Source organism: Triticum aestivum, chromosome 3B (assembly GCF_018294505.1).
Source record: "Triticum aestivum cultivar Chinese Spring chromosome 3B, IWGSC CS RefSeq v2.1, whole genome shotgun sequence".
Taxonomy (NCBI): Eukaryota; Viridiplantae; Streptophyta; class Magnoliopsida; order Poales; family Poaceae; genus Triticum; species Triticum aestivum.
Window position 1 is genome coordinate 126,610,150 of NC_057801.1, and position 14,005 is coordinate 126,624,154.

Consider the following 14,005-nt stretch of genomic DNA (forward strand, 5'->3'; position numbering starts at 1 on the left):
TGTTCGACCAATCTCTCGGAGAAGGAGAGGTCGATCGATCACTTCTCTCGGTATGCATGGCGAACTTCTGTACTTAATGGTTTCCTTCATTTTCTTACTAGCTAGCATGTCGAGGGCCTCTGTATGTATAGTACGTAGCGTCGACCAAGCACGGACATAAGAGAGGACACTTCTCTCTATTAATTAGCTAGCTAACACAATATATGAAACACCTAAATTAACCCCCAAACCCCCAACCCCCCCCCCCCTTTTCAAAAAAAAAATAAAAACCCCAGCCCCTGAAATGCTGACGCGTGGATGCCTTTTGGTCCCGGTTGGTGCCACCAACCGGGACCAAAGGCCCTCCTGCCTGGGCTCGGCGCATCGACCACATGGAGATCCATCTGTCCCGGTTCGTGTTAGAACCGGGACTAAAGGTCTAGGGCATTAGTAACGACCCTTTAGTCCCGGTTCAAGAACCGAGACAAAAGGCCCTAACCAACTGGGACTAGTGGGGTTTTTTCTACTAGTGCTCTCTCCCCCTAGTGTGCCCCTTCTGTGGCACATGGACTGTGTGTGTATGTAACACACCCCCCCGTCTCTCTTCCGGATGGTCTTCCAATGCATGTGCTATCTGGGATTTTAGCCCACTTTGATCAATATATTCAGATGGGGAACCCCCCTCCGGGTGAAAATTAAAAAAATGGGGTCACCAAGTTCGGGTCGTAGCCATGATCTGCTAAGGCATCACTCTAAAAAATTGGAGTTCATGTTTTGCTCCCGAGAGGGTTTTACCGGAGATGACATTGACAATGCCCCAATAAGGTACACTCTAAAGCAATCAAGGTGCTCGTTACTCATTGGGCATCGACATGGGAAGGGAGAAAGTACACCAGAGACGACTACCTGTGTGACCCAAGATGACATCAAGCATCGCGCTAAAGCAATCAGAGCGCTACCTGTCAGGCATCAAGATGGGAGTGAAGAAATTTGACCAGAGACGACCACATGCGGTGACCCAACAAGGCCTCACTCTAAAGCAACCATGGTGCTTGTTACTTGTCGAGCCAAGATAGAAGGACGCAGGGTTGAAAAGAGACGACTACTTGCGAGCCCCAATAAGGCATCACTCCAAAGCAACCATGGTTCTTGTTACTCGTCGAGCCGAGATAGAAGGATGGGGGGTTGACAAGAGACGACTACTTAAAGCCCCAATAAGGCATCACTCCAAAGCAACCATGGTGCTTTTTACTCGTTGAGCCGATATAGAAGGGGGGTGATTGGCCAGAAACGACTACCTGGAGTTTCAATAAGGCATCACTCCAAAGCAACCATGGTGCTTTTTACTCGTCGAGCCGAGATAGAAGGACGGAGGGTTGACAAGAGACGACTACTTGCGAGCCCCAATAAGGCATCACTCCAAAGCAACCACGGTGCTTGTTACTTGTCGAGCCGAGATAGAAGGACAGAGGGTTGACAAGAGACGACTACTTGGAGCCCCAATAAGGCATCACTCCAAAGCAACCATGGTGCTTTTTACTCGTCGAATCGAGGTAGAAGGGGGGATGATTGGCCAGAGACGACTACTTGCGAGCCCCAATAAGGCATCACTCCAAAGCAACCATGGTGCTTGTTACTCGTCGAGCCGAGATAGAAGGATGGAGGGTTGACAAGAGACGACTACTTGAAGCCCCAATAAGGCATCACTCCAAAGCAACCATGGTGCTTTTTACTCGTCGAGCCGAGATAGAAGGGGGTGATTGGCCAGAAACGACCACCTGGAGTTTCAATAAGGCATCACTCCAAAGCAACCATGGTGCTTTTTTACTCGTCGAGCCGAGATAGAAGGACGGAGGCTTGACAAGAGACGACTACTTGCGAGCCCCAATAAGGCATCACTCCAAAGCAACCACGGTGCTTGTTACTCGTCGAGCCAAGATAGAAGGACAGAGGGTTGACAAGAGGCGACTACTTGGAGCCCTAATAAGGCATCACTCCAAATCAACCATGGTGCTTTTTACTCGTCGAATCGAGGTAGAAGGGAGGATGATTGGCCAGAGACGACTACTTGCGAGCCCCAATAAGGCATCACTCCAAAGCAACCATGGTGCTTTTTACTCGTCGAGTCGAGGTAGAAGGGGGGATGATTGGCCAGAGACGACTACTTGCGAGCCCCAATCAGGCATCACTCCAAAGAAACCATGGTGCTTGTTACTCGTCGAGTCGAGATAAAAGGATGGAGGGTTGACAAGAGACGACTACTTGGAGCCCCAATAAGGCATCACTCCAAAGCAACCATGGTGCTTTTTACTCCTTGAGCCGAGATAGAAGGGGGGGATGGTTGGCCAGAGAAGACTACTTGCGCCCCAAAAAATCACCCTTAAAGCAACTAGGGTGCTTCTTACCCATTGAGCACCGAGGTGGGAGAGGTAGTGTTGACCAAAGACAACTATCGACGACGACAAGAATCGTTGTCGTAGTCGGCGGTGGTCATCGCAGGGCAACTCCTTGTACCTTCTTCTCCTTCCCCTTTCATGACATACATTTTTTTCCATTCATTTTTCTTGCTTAGTGTCGACAATCATACTAACGTTTTCTCATTGACCACATACACATATTCCTAGATTCTTGCTACGACGAGCCCACATGATCGTTGGATTTGATGTTGGTAAGCTCGTGGTGGTCGGATCCTGACAACGGCGAGTCAAGTCTGCCAGATCGACATGTGGGCGTCAAAAGAAGGGGGGGGGGGGTCTATCCGCATGTCGGTGGACGGTGGCGGCGAGACGTAGCCTTCGGGAGCACTAGTTAGTTTCCATGCGCGATTCAGGGGAGGACCAAGGAGATCGTCACTTCCAAGTGCGAGCTTGGAATTGAGGAGAACACAAACTAGATTAGGAGATCCGGGAGCTGCTAGAGACGTTTTCTTCGCTTTCTTCACTGCTGGGGAGCAAGTAAGAACGGCCGCCTTGCACGTGTGTTTGAACGGCTATCGAAACCCGTACGTCAAACACCCCATCGGACAGCCGATCTCGGCCGTTGAAAGCGCCCACGGTACACTGCCAAATAGTCCAGCGCTCTTCCACGACCCCACACCCACCACCCTCGCCGGGCCCCACACACCATCGAGCCACTGCCGAGCACCAAGCCAAACTCCATTTAAGGAACCAGCTCAAGCTTCAGAGCCTTGTTCTGAAAAACTCCACACACCTCACAGAAGCCCAGAGCAGAGCGAGAGCGGCCATGGCGTCGTCGAGCTTCAAGGTGACGCGGATCTCGGAGGGCGCGGTGAAGCCGGCGTCGGAGACCCCCGACCACACGCTGCCGCTGGCGTGGGTGGACCGGTACCCGACCCACCGTGGCCTGGTGGAGTCGATGCACATCTTCCGGTCCGGCGCCGACGCGGCCCCCGCCGTGATCCGCGAGGCGCTGGGCAAGGCGCTGGCCTTCTTCTACCCGCTGGCCGGGCGCATCGTGGAGCAGCCGGAGAAGGGGTGCCCCGCCATCCGCTGCACCGCCGACGGCGTCTACTTCGCGGAGGCCGTGGCGGAGTGCAGCCTGGAGGACGTGCGGTTCCTGGAGCGCCCCCTGCTGCTCCCCAAGGAGGACCTCGTCCCCTACCCCGCCGACGATCTCTGGGGCGTCGAACCCCACAACACCATCATGATGATGCAGGTATATACTAGTGCTCCCACCTCAGCGTCTCAACCAACCACGCCGCCGGCGGCCGGTCGGCCGGCCGCCGTGATTCTTAAGCTAAATCAGTCGCCCACGCATCGTTGATCTGGTCGCTTGAGTAGAGAGAGCTAGATCCGCGCGCGCGCGGGTAGATCTGGGGAGCAGAGGCGATAAGTCAAAAGCAAGCTAGCCGGCTGATGGATGGATGGCGTCGTCGTGGGAAGCTTCTCCCATTTTTCCCCTTCGACGCGTCGTGGGGAGGTAGTGGAGACGATTGGTTGACGGTGTCGGTCGAGGAGGCTGTCACGTGGGCCCTACCAGCGTCACCCCATCATCGGTCTTCCTAAAGGCGATTACGACCTCGCATGGAGTAATTAACGGCTACCCGGAGAGTTGACGTGGCCGGAATTACCCGGAGTGGTGAAGCAGAGAGCTCGTGATGCGTGTCTGTGAGTGTGAAGTGTGAACCATACTGCCATGATTCGCAACGGCAGGCTTGCCTCTTTCGTCCTCAGGACAGGGTTAGCTGAGCGGTTGCTGTGACGGGCCATCGACTAGGTTGACCGGTCCCGTCGCGGGCACGTACTAGTAGCTGCCTGGAACCGATAAGAATGCCGGCCGCCGGAGAGCTCGCGAAATCCCGGCGTTCTCTTGCGTTTCAGGGGAGGCGGCCGAGCGCGGCCACGGGGTGCTCCCTCGAGGCGCCACTGCGTCACTGCACTTTTGTTCTGTCGCGGCGTGCGTACGCGTAATGCCGCCGCTGCCTCCGACGGACGTGTGACCAAGCACGACTTTGCTTCGACCTCAGGCGACCACCATTACGCGGTGTGGTACGGTGGTGGCCAGTGGTTACGGGTGGTTAGGTAGAATCGCACTCGCGTAGTACGAAGGAGTAGTACGCACGCCACTCAGACGCAGGGGAGGATTCCGTTCATCATTCCGGGGCTGAAAGTGATCGCCATGGGACGAGACCGGAGCTGCCGAATTTTGTTTGACCTCTAGCTCTAGGCATACTGAATTGGACCTGTTGACGAGCACCCACCCCTAGCGATGATGGCGATTTTGGCATGATCTGTTCTCGCTAGCTGTTGTCTTAATCTGGATTAGTTTGAGGCTTGCAGCTTGATTATTATTATGCGGTCGCGGACAGAGATGTACTGCCAGATTATGCCTGTAGGTGTTGTCCTTGCCAGATAAGATAGGCGGTGTGGTGTCTGTCTGAATGTATGTGTTGCTTCAAAGCCAAGGGTTTTCGTCGGAGAGCCCATCCATTCCTCTGCTTTTGCTGCCCACCGACGGGTGCTGGTCAGTGAGGTCGTTGGACAGGATCGATCTTCATCGAGTTTGGAGACCGCTCGCCACGACAGGAGCGTATGGGAGTTTTGAGAAGTCAGTGGAGTACTTCATGGTGATGATTAGATTGCAGCGCATTTTTCGCTCACTCTCTTGGTGTTTTGTTCGTGCATCCCTGTCGCCCGTACCGTCGTATGCATGGTTCGGCAGAAAAGTGCCGAATTCCATCATGATTGCCAGTTCATTCATATTTTTCGACGAGGACAGCCTACGGGAATTATGGGAGCATCTACAGGATGTTGGTTTGGTACTACGGCAAATCCAGTAGTACTGACATTTCAAACTTATTTCATGGTTCCAGATCACGAAGTTCACCTGCGGCGGGTTCGTGATGGGCCTGCGGTTCAACCACGCGTCGGCGGACGGCATGGGCGCGGCGCAGTTCATCAAGGCCGTGGGCGACATGGCGCGGGGGCTCCCGGAGCCGGCGGTGAAGCCGGTGTGGGACAGGGAGAAGTTCCCCAACCCGAGCATCAAGCCGGGGCCGCTCCCGGAGCTCCCCGTGCTGGCGCTGGACTACATCGTGCTCGACTTCCCCACGGGCTACATCGACGCGCTCAAAACGCAGTACAAGGCGCACAGCGGCAAGTTCTGCTCCGGCTTCGACGTGCTGACGGCCAAGCTGTGGCAGTGCCGCACCCGGGCGCTGAACCTGGAGCCCGAGGCGACGGTGAAGCTCTGCTTCTTCGCCAGCGTGCGCCACCTGCTGAAGCTGGACGCGGGGTACTACGGCAACTCCATCTTCCCCGTGAAGATGTCCGGGAGCAGCAAGAAGGTGCTGGAGTCGTCGGTGATGGAGGTGATCGACATGATCCGGGAGGCGAAGCAGCGGATGGCGGTGGAGTTCTTCCAGTTCGCCAAGGAGGAGACGCGGCAGGACCCCTTCCAGATGAGCTTCGACTACGAGTCCATCTACGTCTCCGACTGGAGCAAGCTGGGGTTCTCCGACGTGGACTACGGCTTCGGCCCGCCCATGTTCGCCGGCCCGCTCGTGAACAACGACTTCATCGCCTCCGTCGTCATCCTCAAGGCGCCGCTGCCGCTGGACGGCGCCAGGATGCTCGCCAGCTGCGTCACCAAGGAGCACTCCCAGGAGTTCGCCCGCGGCATGAAGGAGGACCTGCCCTGAGCGAGCTGCTTCGCTTTGCTTTGCTAGACCGAGAAAACCTTGGCATGCATGCATGCAGGGGGATGGGGATGGAAGCATCGTGGAGCTGTGCTGATGCGGCTGTTTGGTTGATATATTGTTGCTAATGTTGTTGTATTTGTACCTGTTTTCGTTGTATTTACTTACTTTGTTTCTACATCTTGAGCAATACGTTACCATTCTTAGCATGTAGACAGCCAATTTGATTTTTTTAATCATTCGATACGAGACAATAAAAATGATATATACCTGCATTTGATTACTTGATTGATGATCGCTTGTATTGCAAAACGCAGAGGGACCAGTTTAGATTATTATTTTTTCATTCGTGTTGGCGGTCTGTGTCTCTGCGGGCCAACTTTAAAGCCCAGCACAAGAAGCCCGATTAAGATGTATCGATCGGGTCACCGCGGGCACGCATCGAGGCTGGGTTTCGTTTAATCCCACATGGCTAGACGAGAAGAACTTTGACCAATTTAAATAGCGCTTCAACCGCTTCTTCGTCGCCGGGCTTGGTGGCGCTAGCCTGTAACCGTAGATGAACCGGGCAACCAGAGTTTGCAAGCCTCACATGGTGCACCGTGTGAGCGCAGCTCTCTGAAATCACTAGATTTTAAGCAAGCGGACTGGTATCCGTGTACTGCTCCCGCAGCTTTTTTGGGGACTCTGGATTTTTAAGCAAGCGGACCAGTATCCGTGTACCGCTCCCGCAGCTTGTCTAGATTTTTTTTTATCTATTGAAATTTAGGGTGCATTGGAAGTGCATCTGTGTACTGCTCCTGCAGCTTGTCTAGTAATTTTTTGAGGGGTACTTCTTTTCCTAATTGCAATTTAAATATTCTAGAGATGAAGTCGTGGGCGGGTGCAGAGGGATGGCGACCAACACGCGATGGCGGGTCACGTTCGCCCCCGGCTTCCCGATGGCGAGATCGACCACTTTCGCCGTCGGCGAGCTCCTCCTCCGACGGGACGCGCTCCGCATCGTGCTCCTCAACGATCGTGGCAGGACCGTGGATGCGCGCTACCTACGGGCCAACGAGGTAATCGATATCGGGTATATCATTCTCTTTCCGTGCCATTTTGCGAGGGTTTGGGATCTTCTCCCTCCACAGGATCCTCCTGATCTGCCGCCGGGGCAGCAACGGCGGACCGGCGAACCACCGCATGGGGACGAGTCGAGGACGACGACCTTGCCGCATGCGCCGGTTCAGGTGGATGGGGGCTAAAACCATGGGCCCGGGCGCAAGATTGCTCCCCCAACCGCTGAACCGGGGGTTCTTGGGCGTCGACCGGATGAAAACCGTGTCCAGTGGTCTGATTCTCAACACATGGATTCTGGGGCATCTGACCGCCATGCTAGACCCGTGGCTAGGGTTACGCCTCCGCCCCCTGGTATAACTGATGTCGCGCATCCTCTCCCCCCCATTCTGGATCTAGACAAGGCCGTCCTCCACTTCTAGGAGGCACCGTCTCGAGAGAAAGTTAGGGTTTGTCCTTCCTTTTCCTGGTGGGCGGGGAAGATCCGTGGTGATAGTAGATCGTTCGCTCAAGTGGTCGCGAGTGCTCGTCCAGATCCTCCTGAGTCCACCCACAACAACATGAGGGACGAGGGTTTTGGTGCGGGGAGACATGGCCGTGGTGCTGGCCGATTCGACCGCGGCGGCTGAGGGAGTCCTGAATTAAGGGGTCCTCGGACAGCCGGACTATATACTTTGGCCGGACTGTTGGACTATGAAGATACAAGACAGAAGACTTCGTCTCGTGTCCGGATGGGACTCTCCTTGGCATGGAAGGCAAGCTTGGCGATTCGGATATGTAGATTCCTTTCTTTGTAACCGACTTTGTACAACCCTAGGCCCTCCCGGTGTCTATATAAACCGGAGGGTTTAGACTTCTAGGGTTAGAGTTACAATCATCATAACCTCATAGGCTAGACTTCTAGGGTTTAGCCATTACGATCTCGTGGTAGATCAACTCTTGTAATACTCATATTCATCAAGATCAATCAAGCAGGAAGTAGGGTATTACCTCCATAGAGAGGGCCCGAACCTGGGTAAACATCGTGTCCCCCGCCTCCTGTTACTATTAGCCTTAGACGCATAGTTTGGAACCCCCTACCCGAGATCCGCCGGTTTTGACACCGACATTGGTGCTTTCATTGAGAGTTCCGTTGTGACGTCGAAGATAGGCTTGATGGCTCGCCTTGTTATCAAGGACAACATCATCTCGGGGGGAGCCCTGGCTTCAGGCCAAACCCTCCAGCTGGGCGGCTTTACCATGCCCGCCCGTTCGGCCGTTGGGCCGACAATGACTTCTCGGGTCATCGAAAATCGCCTTCGCGTCAGCTCAGAATACTCTGAACAGATGGATCCGGTGGAGTTGTCTTCTTTAAACGAGCTCCTGGATCGCATCGCCGCCTTGGGAGTCTTCACGGACTACGATCGGATTGGGCTTAAACCCGATCAGAGAGGAATTGAATCTCCACCGATCGCCCATCAGATAGCGGTAGTGGAGGAGCAATGCGATGACTCTTCCCCTATGTTGAGGACGAACTATGTTCGGATCTCCGAGCTCACAGAGCCGGATACTCACCCGCGGGAAGGCATGCCCCATACACCGAACTTAGAATCAGATGGTGGGCCTGAAAAATTGGTTGATATCCCGGAGCCCGAACTGTTAAGCTCGGAAGTTTCTCAAGCTCCGGATCCCATATTGGGTCAGGGTTCGGACTTAAAGCCACCCACCCACCCAGATATAAGCGATCTTACCCACATCAGACAGCAGTCCCAGGAAACGGTCCATCACTTTTGGGACATATTCCTCCTTGTCAAGGACAAGATCAAAGACTGCCGCGATGAAGACACTATCTCTTTATTCTGCAAAAATTGTACGGACGAGGAAATCCTCAATGCAGTCAATCGCCGTCACGTATCACATTTCGTTGACTTGGCAACCATAGTACAGAAGTACCGCACAATGGAAAGCGCCTGGAAAACTCAGGCAACCTCTCGGGAGCCATCGATTTCCACTAAACCCCTCGTCCAGATAAAAAGGATGCACCCTCGTCGGTCGCCCGATCCAACAACAAAAAATCAAAGCCCATTACGGGGCGCGAAACCGTTCTGGAGGGATGGCTTGATAGGCCATGCAAGATACACACAACACCGGATATTGTACCAACCCACAGCCTTAGAGCATGTTAGATACTCTGGCAGGTGGCCAAGAGCGGCGAGGATCTCCTCACCAAAAATACCGCAGAGCAACATCCCACGGAGAACAACAACCCCACAGTGCTGACAGTCTTCGAGACTTTTGCCTCAAACAATAGGCGCAAATGGGCACTCCGCGGCCTCGCCGAAGTCTGCCAAGTTGCAGCAATAAACCCCTGGAACAACACGGCTAGAACTTTCAATGCCAGTGACGAACCAAAATTCCGAATAGTCCGGGAACCTGCCGCACTGGTCCTCAGTCCAATTGTGGACGGTTTTCGGCTTACCAAAGTTCTCATGGATGGCGGTAGCGGACTGAACCTCATCTACGAGGAAAATCTCAACAAAATGGAAATAGACAGGAGCCACATTGAGCAAAGTAATACGACCTTCCGAGGAATTATTCCCAGTCAGGAGGCACGGTGTGCGGAAAAAATCACACTTGATGTGGTATTCGGTACGTCGGAGAACTATCAGTCCGAAGAGATAACCTTTCAAGTGGCCCCTTTTAACAGTGGATATCATGCCCTTTTAGGGCGAGATGCATTTGCGAGCTTCCAAGTTGTACCCCATTACGGGTACATGAAGCTCAAGATGCCAGGGCCCAATGGAATCATCACTCTCGCCAACGATCCGGACATAGCACTATGCGCCGAAAACAAAACCGCCGCCCTGGTCCTCCAGGCATTGTCTGAAGCCCTCACGGCCGAAGAATTAACCGCACTGCGCTCCATGGTGGATAGGGATGACGTGATACTTGATAAGCGATCCAAATCCACCTTCTTCAAACCAGCAGACAAAATAGTTAAATTCCAGGTCCACCCAACAGACTCCATGAAGACAACATCCATTGGGGCACAGCTGGACCCCACGGTCGACGCCGCACTGCGGGCGTTCCTACGCAAAAACTGGGACATATTTGCCTGGCACCCTTCTGATATGCCAGGAATCCCATGCAGGCTGGCCGAACATAGCCTAAACATATTGAAGGGATACAAGACTGTCAAGCAAACATTACGGCGCTTTTCCGAACCCAAACGACAAGCCATGGGAGAGGAGCTAGCCAAGTTACTCGAGGCCAGATTCATCAGAGAGATAAAACACCCGGACTGGCTAGCAAACCTGGTGATGGTGCCAAAGAAGGATAAATCCTGGCGCCTATGCGTCGATTTCAAAGACCTCAACAAGGCTTGCCCTAAGGATCCCTTTCCCCTCCCCCGCATTGATCAGATCATCGACGCTACCGCAGGACACGACTCACTATGTTTCCTCGACGCATACTCCGGATACCATCAAATCAAGATGAAGGAGTCCGATCAAGCCGCAACGACATTTATCACCCCAGATGGGCCCTTCTGCTTCAACACCATGCCTTTCGGGCTCAAAAATGCCGGTGCCACCTATCAACGCATGATTCAAACATGCCTGGAGAAGCAAATCGGCAAGACAGTTGAAGCATACGTGGATGACGTAGTCATCAAAACCAGACACGTCGAGTCCTTAATAGATGATCTGCATCTCACATTTGACAACCTCCGAACATATGACATCAAGCTCAATCCGGAAAAGTGTGTTTTCAGCGTTCCTGCTGGAAAACTCCTGGGCTTCATCGTTTCAAACAGAGGAATTGAGGCAAACCCAGCTAAAATATGAGCTTTGTCACAATTGGCTACCCCAACAGACCTTAAACAGGTCCAAGAATTATCCGGATGTGTGGCAACTTTAAGCCGCTTTATCTCTAGACTAGGAGAAAAGGCATTGCTGCTGTATCGCCTTCTCCGACGCACCGAACACTTCGAGTGGACAGACGCGACAACGACCGGATTGGAAGAAATAAAGGCTCTTCTAGCAAGCAACCCAATCCTGGCCACGCCAAACATCGGCGAACCCATGTTATTATACAGATCGGCCACACACCAAGTCGCGAGCGCGGTGCTCGTCGTCGAATGAGAGGCGGACGGACACAAATTCCAACTCCAGAAGGCGGTATACTACGCATCCACCGTCCTCACACCATGCAAATCCCGGTACCATCATTATCAAAAAATAGCATATGCGGTTTTCATGGCATCCCGGAAGCTGCGACACTACTTTCAAGAGTGCTTAATTACGGTGGCCTCCGAGGTACCTCTCAATGACATAATAAACAACCGCGACGCTACAGGCCGGATTGCCAAGTGGGCTATTGAGCTCCTTCCATTCGACATATCATACAAACCGCGCATGGCCATTAAATCTCAAGTATTGTCTGACTTCGTCGCCGAATGGACAGAAGCCGAACTCCCTAAAGAGTACGGCACATACTCCAACTGGATCATGCACTTTGACGGCTCCAAAATGCTAGCAGGACTAGGGGTAGGCGTTGTCCTAACATCCCCTACAGGAGATACTGTTCAGTACGTCCTACAAATATTGTTCACGGACTCTAACAATGCAGCCGAATACGAAGCCTTATTACATGGTCTTCGGATGGCCGTCTCCATGGGCATACAACGACTGGAAGTGCGCGGGAATTCAAACCTCGCAATATCTCAAATAAATGGAGATTTCGATGCCAAAGATCCAAAGATGGCGGCTTACCGTAACGCCGTTCTCAAAATGTCGGCTCGGTTCGAGGGGCTCGAGTTCCACCATGTGGCTCGAGAAAGTAATCAAGCGGCGGATGTCCTTGCTCGCATCGGCGCCAGGCGTGACCCCATCCCACCTAACATATTTCTGGAAAGGCTTTTCAAGCCATTCGTGGTGTGGCAAGGGAAGAGCGACACTATAAATCCAGACCCGAATACAACCCCAGAATCTGAACACACCGACATCATCGGGGTCTCAGCCACCAAAATTATCCCATCGGCCCATCTCATCATGGCAGTCATCGCCCCATGGACCGAACCCTTCTTGGCCCACCTTAATAGGCGAGAGCTTCCCGAGGACCAGAATGAGGCACGCTGCATTGTGCGACACTCTAAAGCCTACAAGGTTCACGAGGGATAACTCTATAAGAAAAGCGCTACCAGAGTACTTCAAAGATGTATCTCTGAGGAGGAAGGGCGGCAGCTCTTGGCTGAAATTCATGCCGGTCTCGGCGGTCACCACGCCGCGGATCGGGCCCTCGTAAGCAAGGCCTTCCGTATAGGTTTCTATTGGCCAACGGCCCGAGTAGACGCACAGGACCTCGTCCAACATTGCGTCGGATGCCAGCTTTTCGCCAACCAAAGCCATATTCCACCCACCGCTCTACAAACAATCCCCATCACATGGCCTTTTGCGGTCTGGGGGCTTGATATGGTCGGACCCCTTAAAGGGGGAATCCACAAGAAAAAATACCTGTTGGTCATGGTGGATAAATTCACTAAGTGGATAGAGGCTAAACCAGTCAAAACGGCCGAAGCCGGGCCAGTGATAGATTTTATATCCGGCGTTGTGCACCGTTATGGTGTTCCACACAACATTATCACTGATAACAACTCCAATTTCATAGCCGATGAGGTGAAAGCCTGGTGTGCTAATCTGGGCATCAAGCTCGATTATGCCTCTGTATACCACCCACAAACCAACGGTCAAGTCGAACAAGCTAACGGTCTTATTATGAGCGGCATCAAACCCAGATTAGTACGGTCTTTGAAAGAATCAGACAAGCACTGGGTGGAGGAGCTCGACTCCGTACTCTGGGGGCTGTGGACCACGCCCAATCGTTCTACCGGATATACACCTTGTTTCATGGTGTACGGCGTAGAGGCCGTGTTACCCTGCGACATTATTCATGACTCACCTCGAGTGCGCATGTACGAAGAGAGAGAGGTTGAGCTGGATTGGCAGGACACCTTAGATGCCCTGGAGGAGGAGCGCGACGTTGCTAAGGCCCGTTCCACATTCTATCAACAACAAGCTCACAAATATCAAAGCAGAGAAGTACGGGCCAAGACCTATAACATTGGTGAACTCGTTCTACGCTTGCCGGGGAAGAAAAAGGACAAACTCAAGCCCAAGTGGGAGGGTCCCTTCATCATTGACGAAGTTCTCACCAGAGGAGCATACCGCTTGCGTGATGCATTAGACAACCGCCTAGAGCCGGACCCATGGAACGTGGCCAGACTCCGAAGATTCTATGCCTAGCGTCGGACTCTTCGTTAGTCTCCTTTTTCCCTTTTCCCTCCCTTTATTCATTTTCTCTCTCTTTTCCATTTATTTCTTAAAGCTGTAAAACTCTTGCACGGCTCGATCGTACACCTACAAAAGCATACAATTCTTAATATGTATGTCAACTATACCTGGGGGCTTCTTGTACAAAAGCTTATTACTATTATTTTCCGAGCATCAAGCTCACCACATATGTGTCTTTTCCACGCATGTACCTTTTCTTCACCATTATATGCATCGATATGACTTAAGTTTTGGCCAAGCTGGGTTGCCTGGCTCCTGTGCTTATGCCCTACGTTCCCGTTAGTTCGGCTAGGGAATAAAGGGAGCACCTCTGCGATTGTTACTGCTGGGTCATCCGGATGTGTACCTCAGACTGGGTGAAGCCGAAAGCTAGCATTCTTAAGGGAATATTCGGTCGATGGACTAAAGATGTTGTTTACTTGTCGCATTATGAACCCCCAGATGTTATGTATGTTGTGGTTTTTTCAAACATAGTTCCAAC

The 14,005-nt window shown here is 52.8% G+C and overlaps 1 protein-coding gene across 1 annotated transcript; it reads left to right on the forward strand.

The window, feature by feature from the left end:
* The first annotated feature begins 3,157 nt into the window (after positions 1 to 3,157).
* Positions 3,158 to 6,411, forward strand: LOC123068954 (acyl transferase 9). The gene is made up of 2 exons (XM_044491660.1): positions 3,158 to 3,654; positions 5,312 to 6,411. Exons 1-2 carry the CDS (start codon positions 3,223 to 3,225, stop codon positions 6,137 to 6,139), a joined length of 1,260 nt encoding a protein of 419 aa, XP_044347595.1. The 5' UTR covers positions 3,158 to 3,222; the 3' UTR covers positions 6,140 to 6,411.
* The last annotated feature ends 7,594 nt before the right edge of the window (positions 6,412 to 14,005 follow it).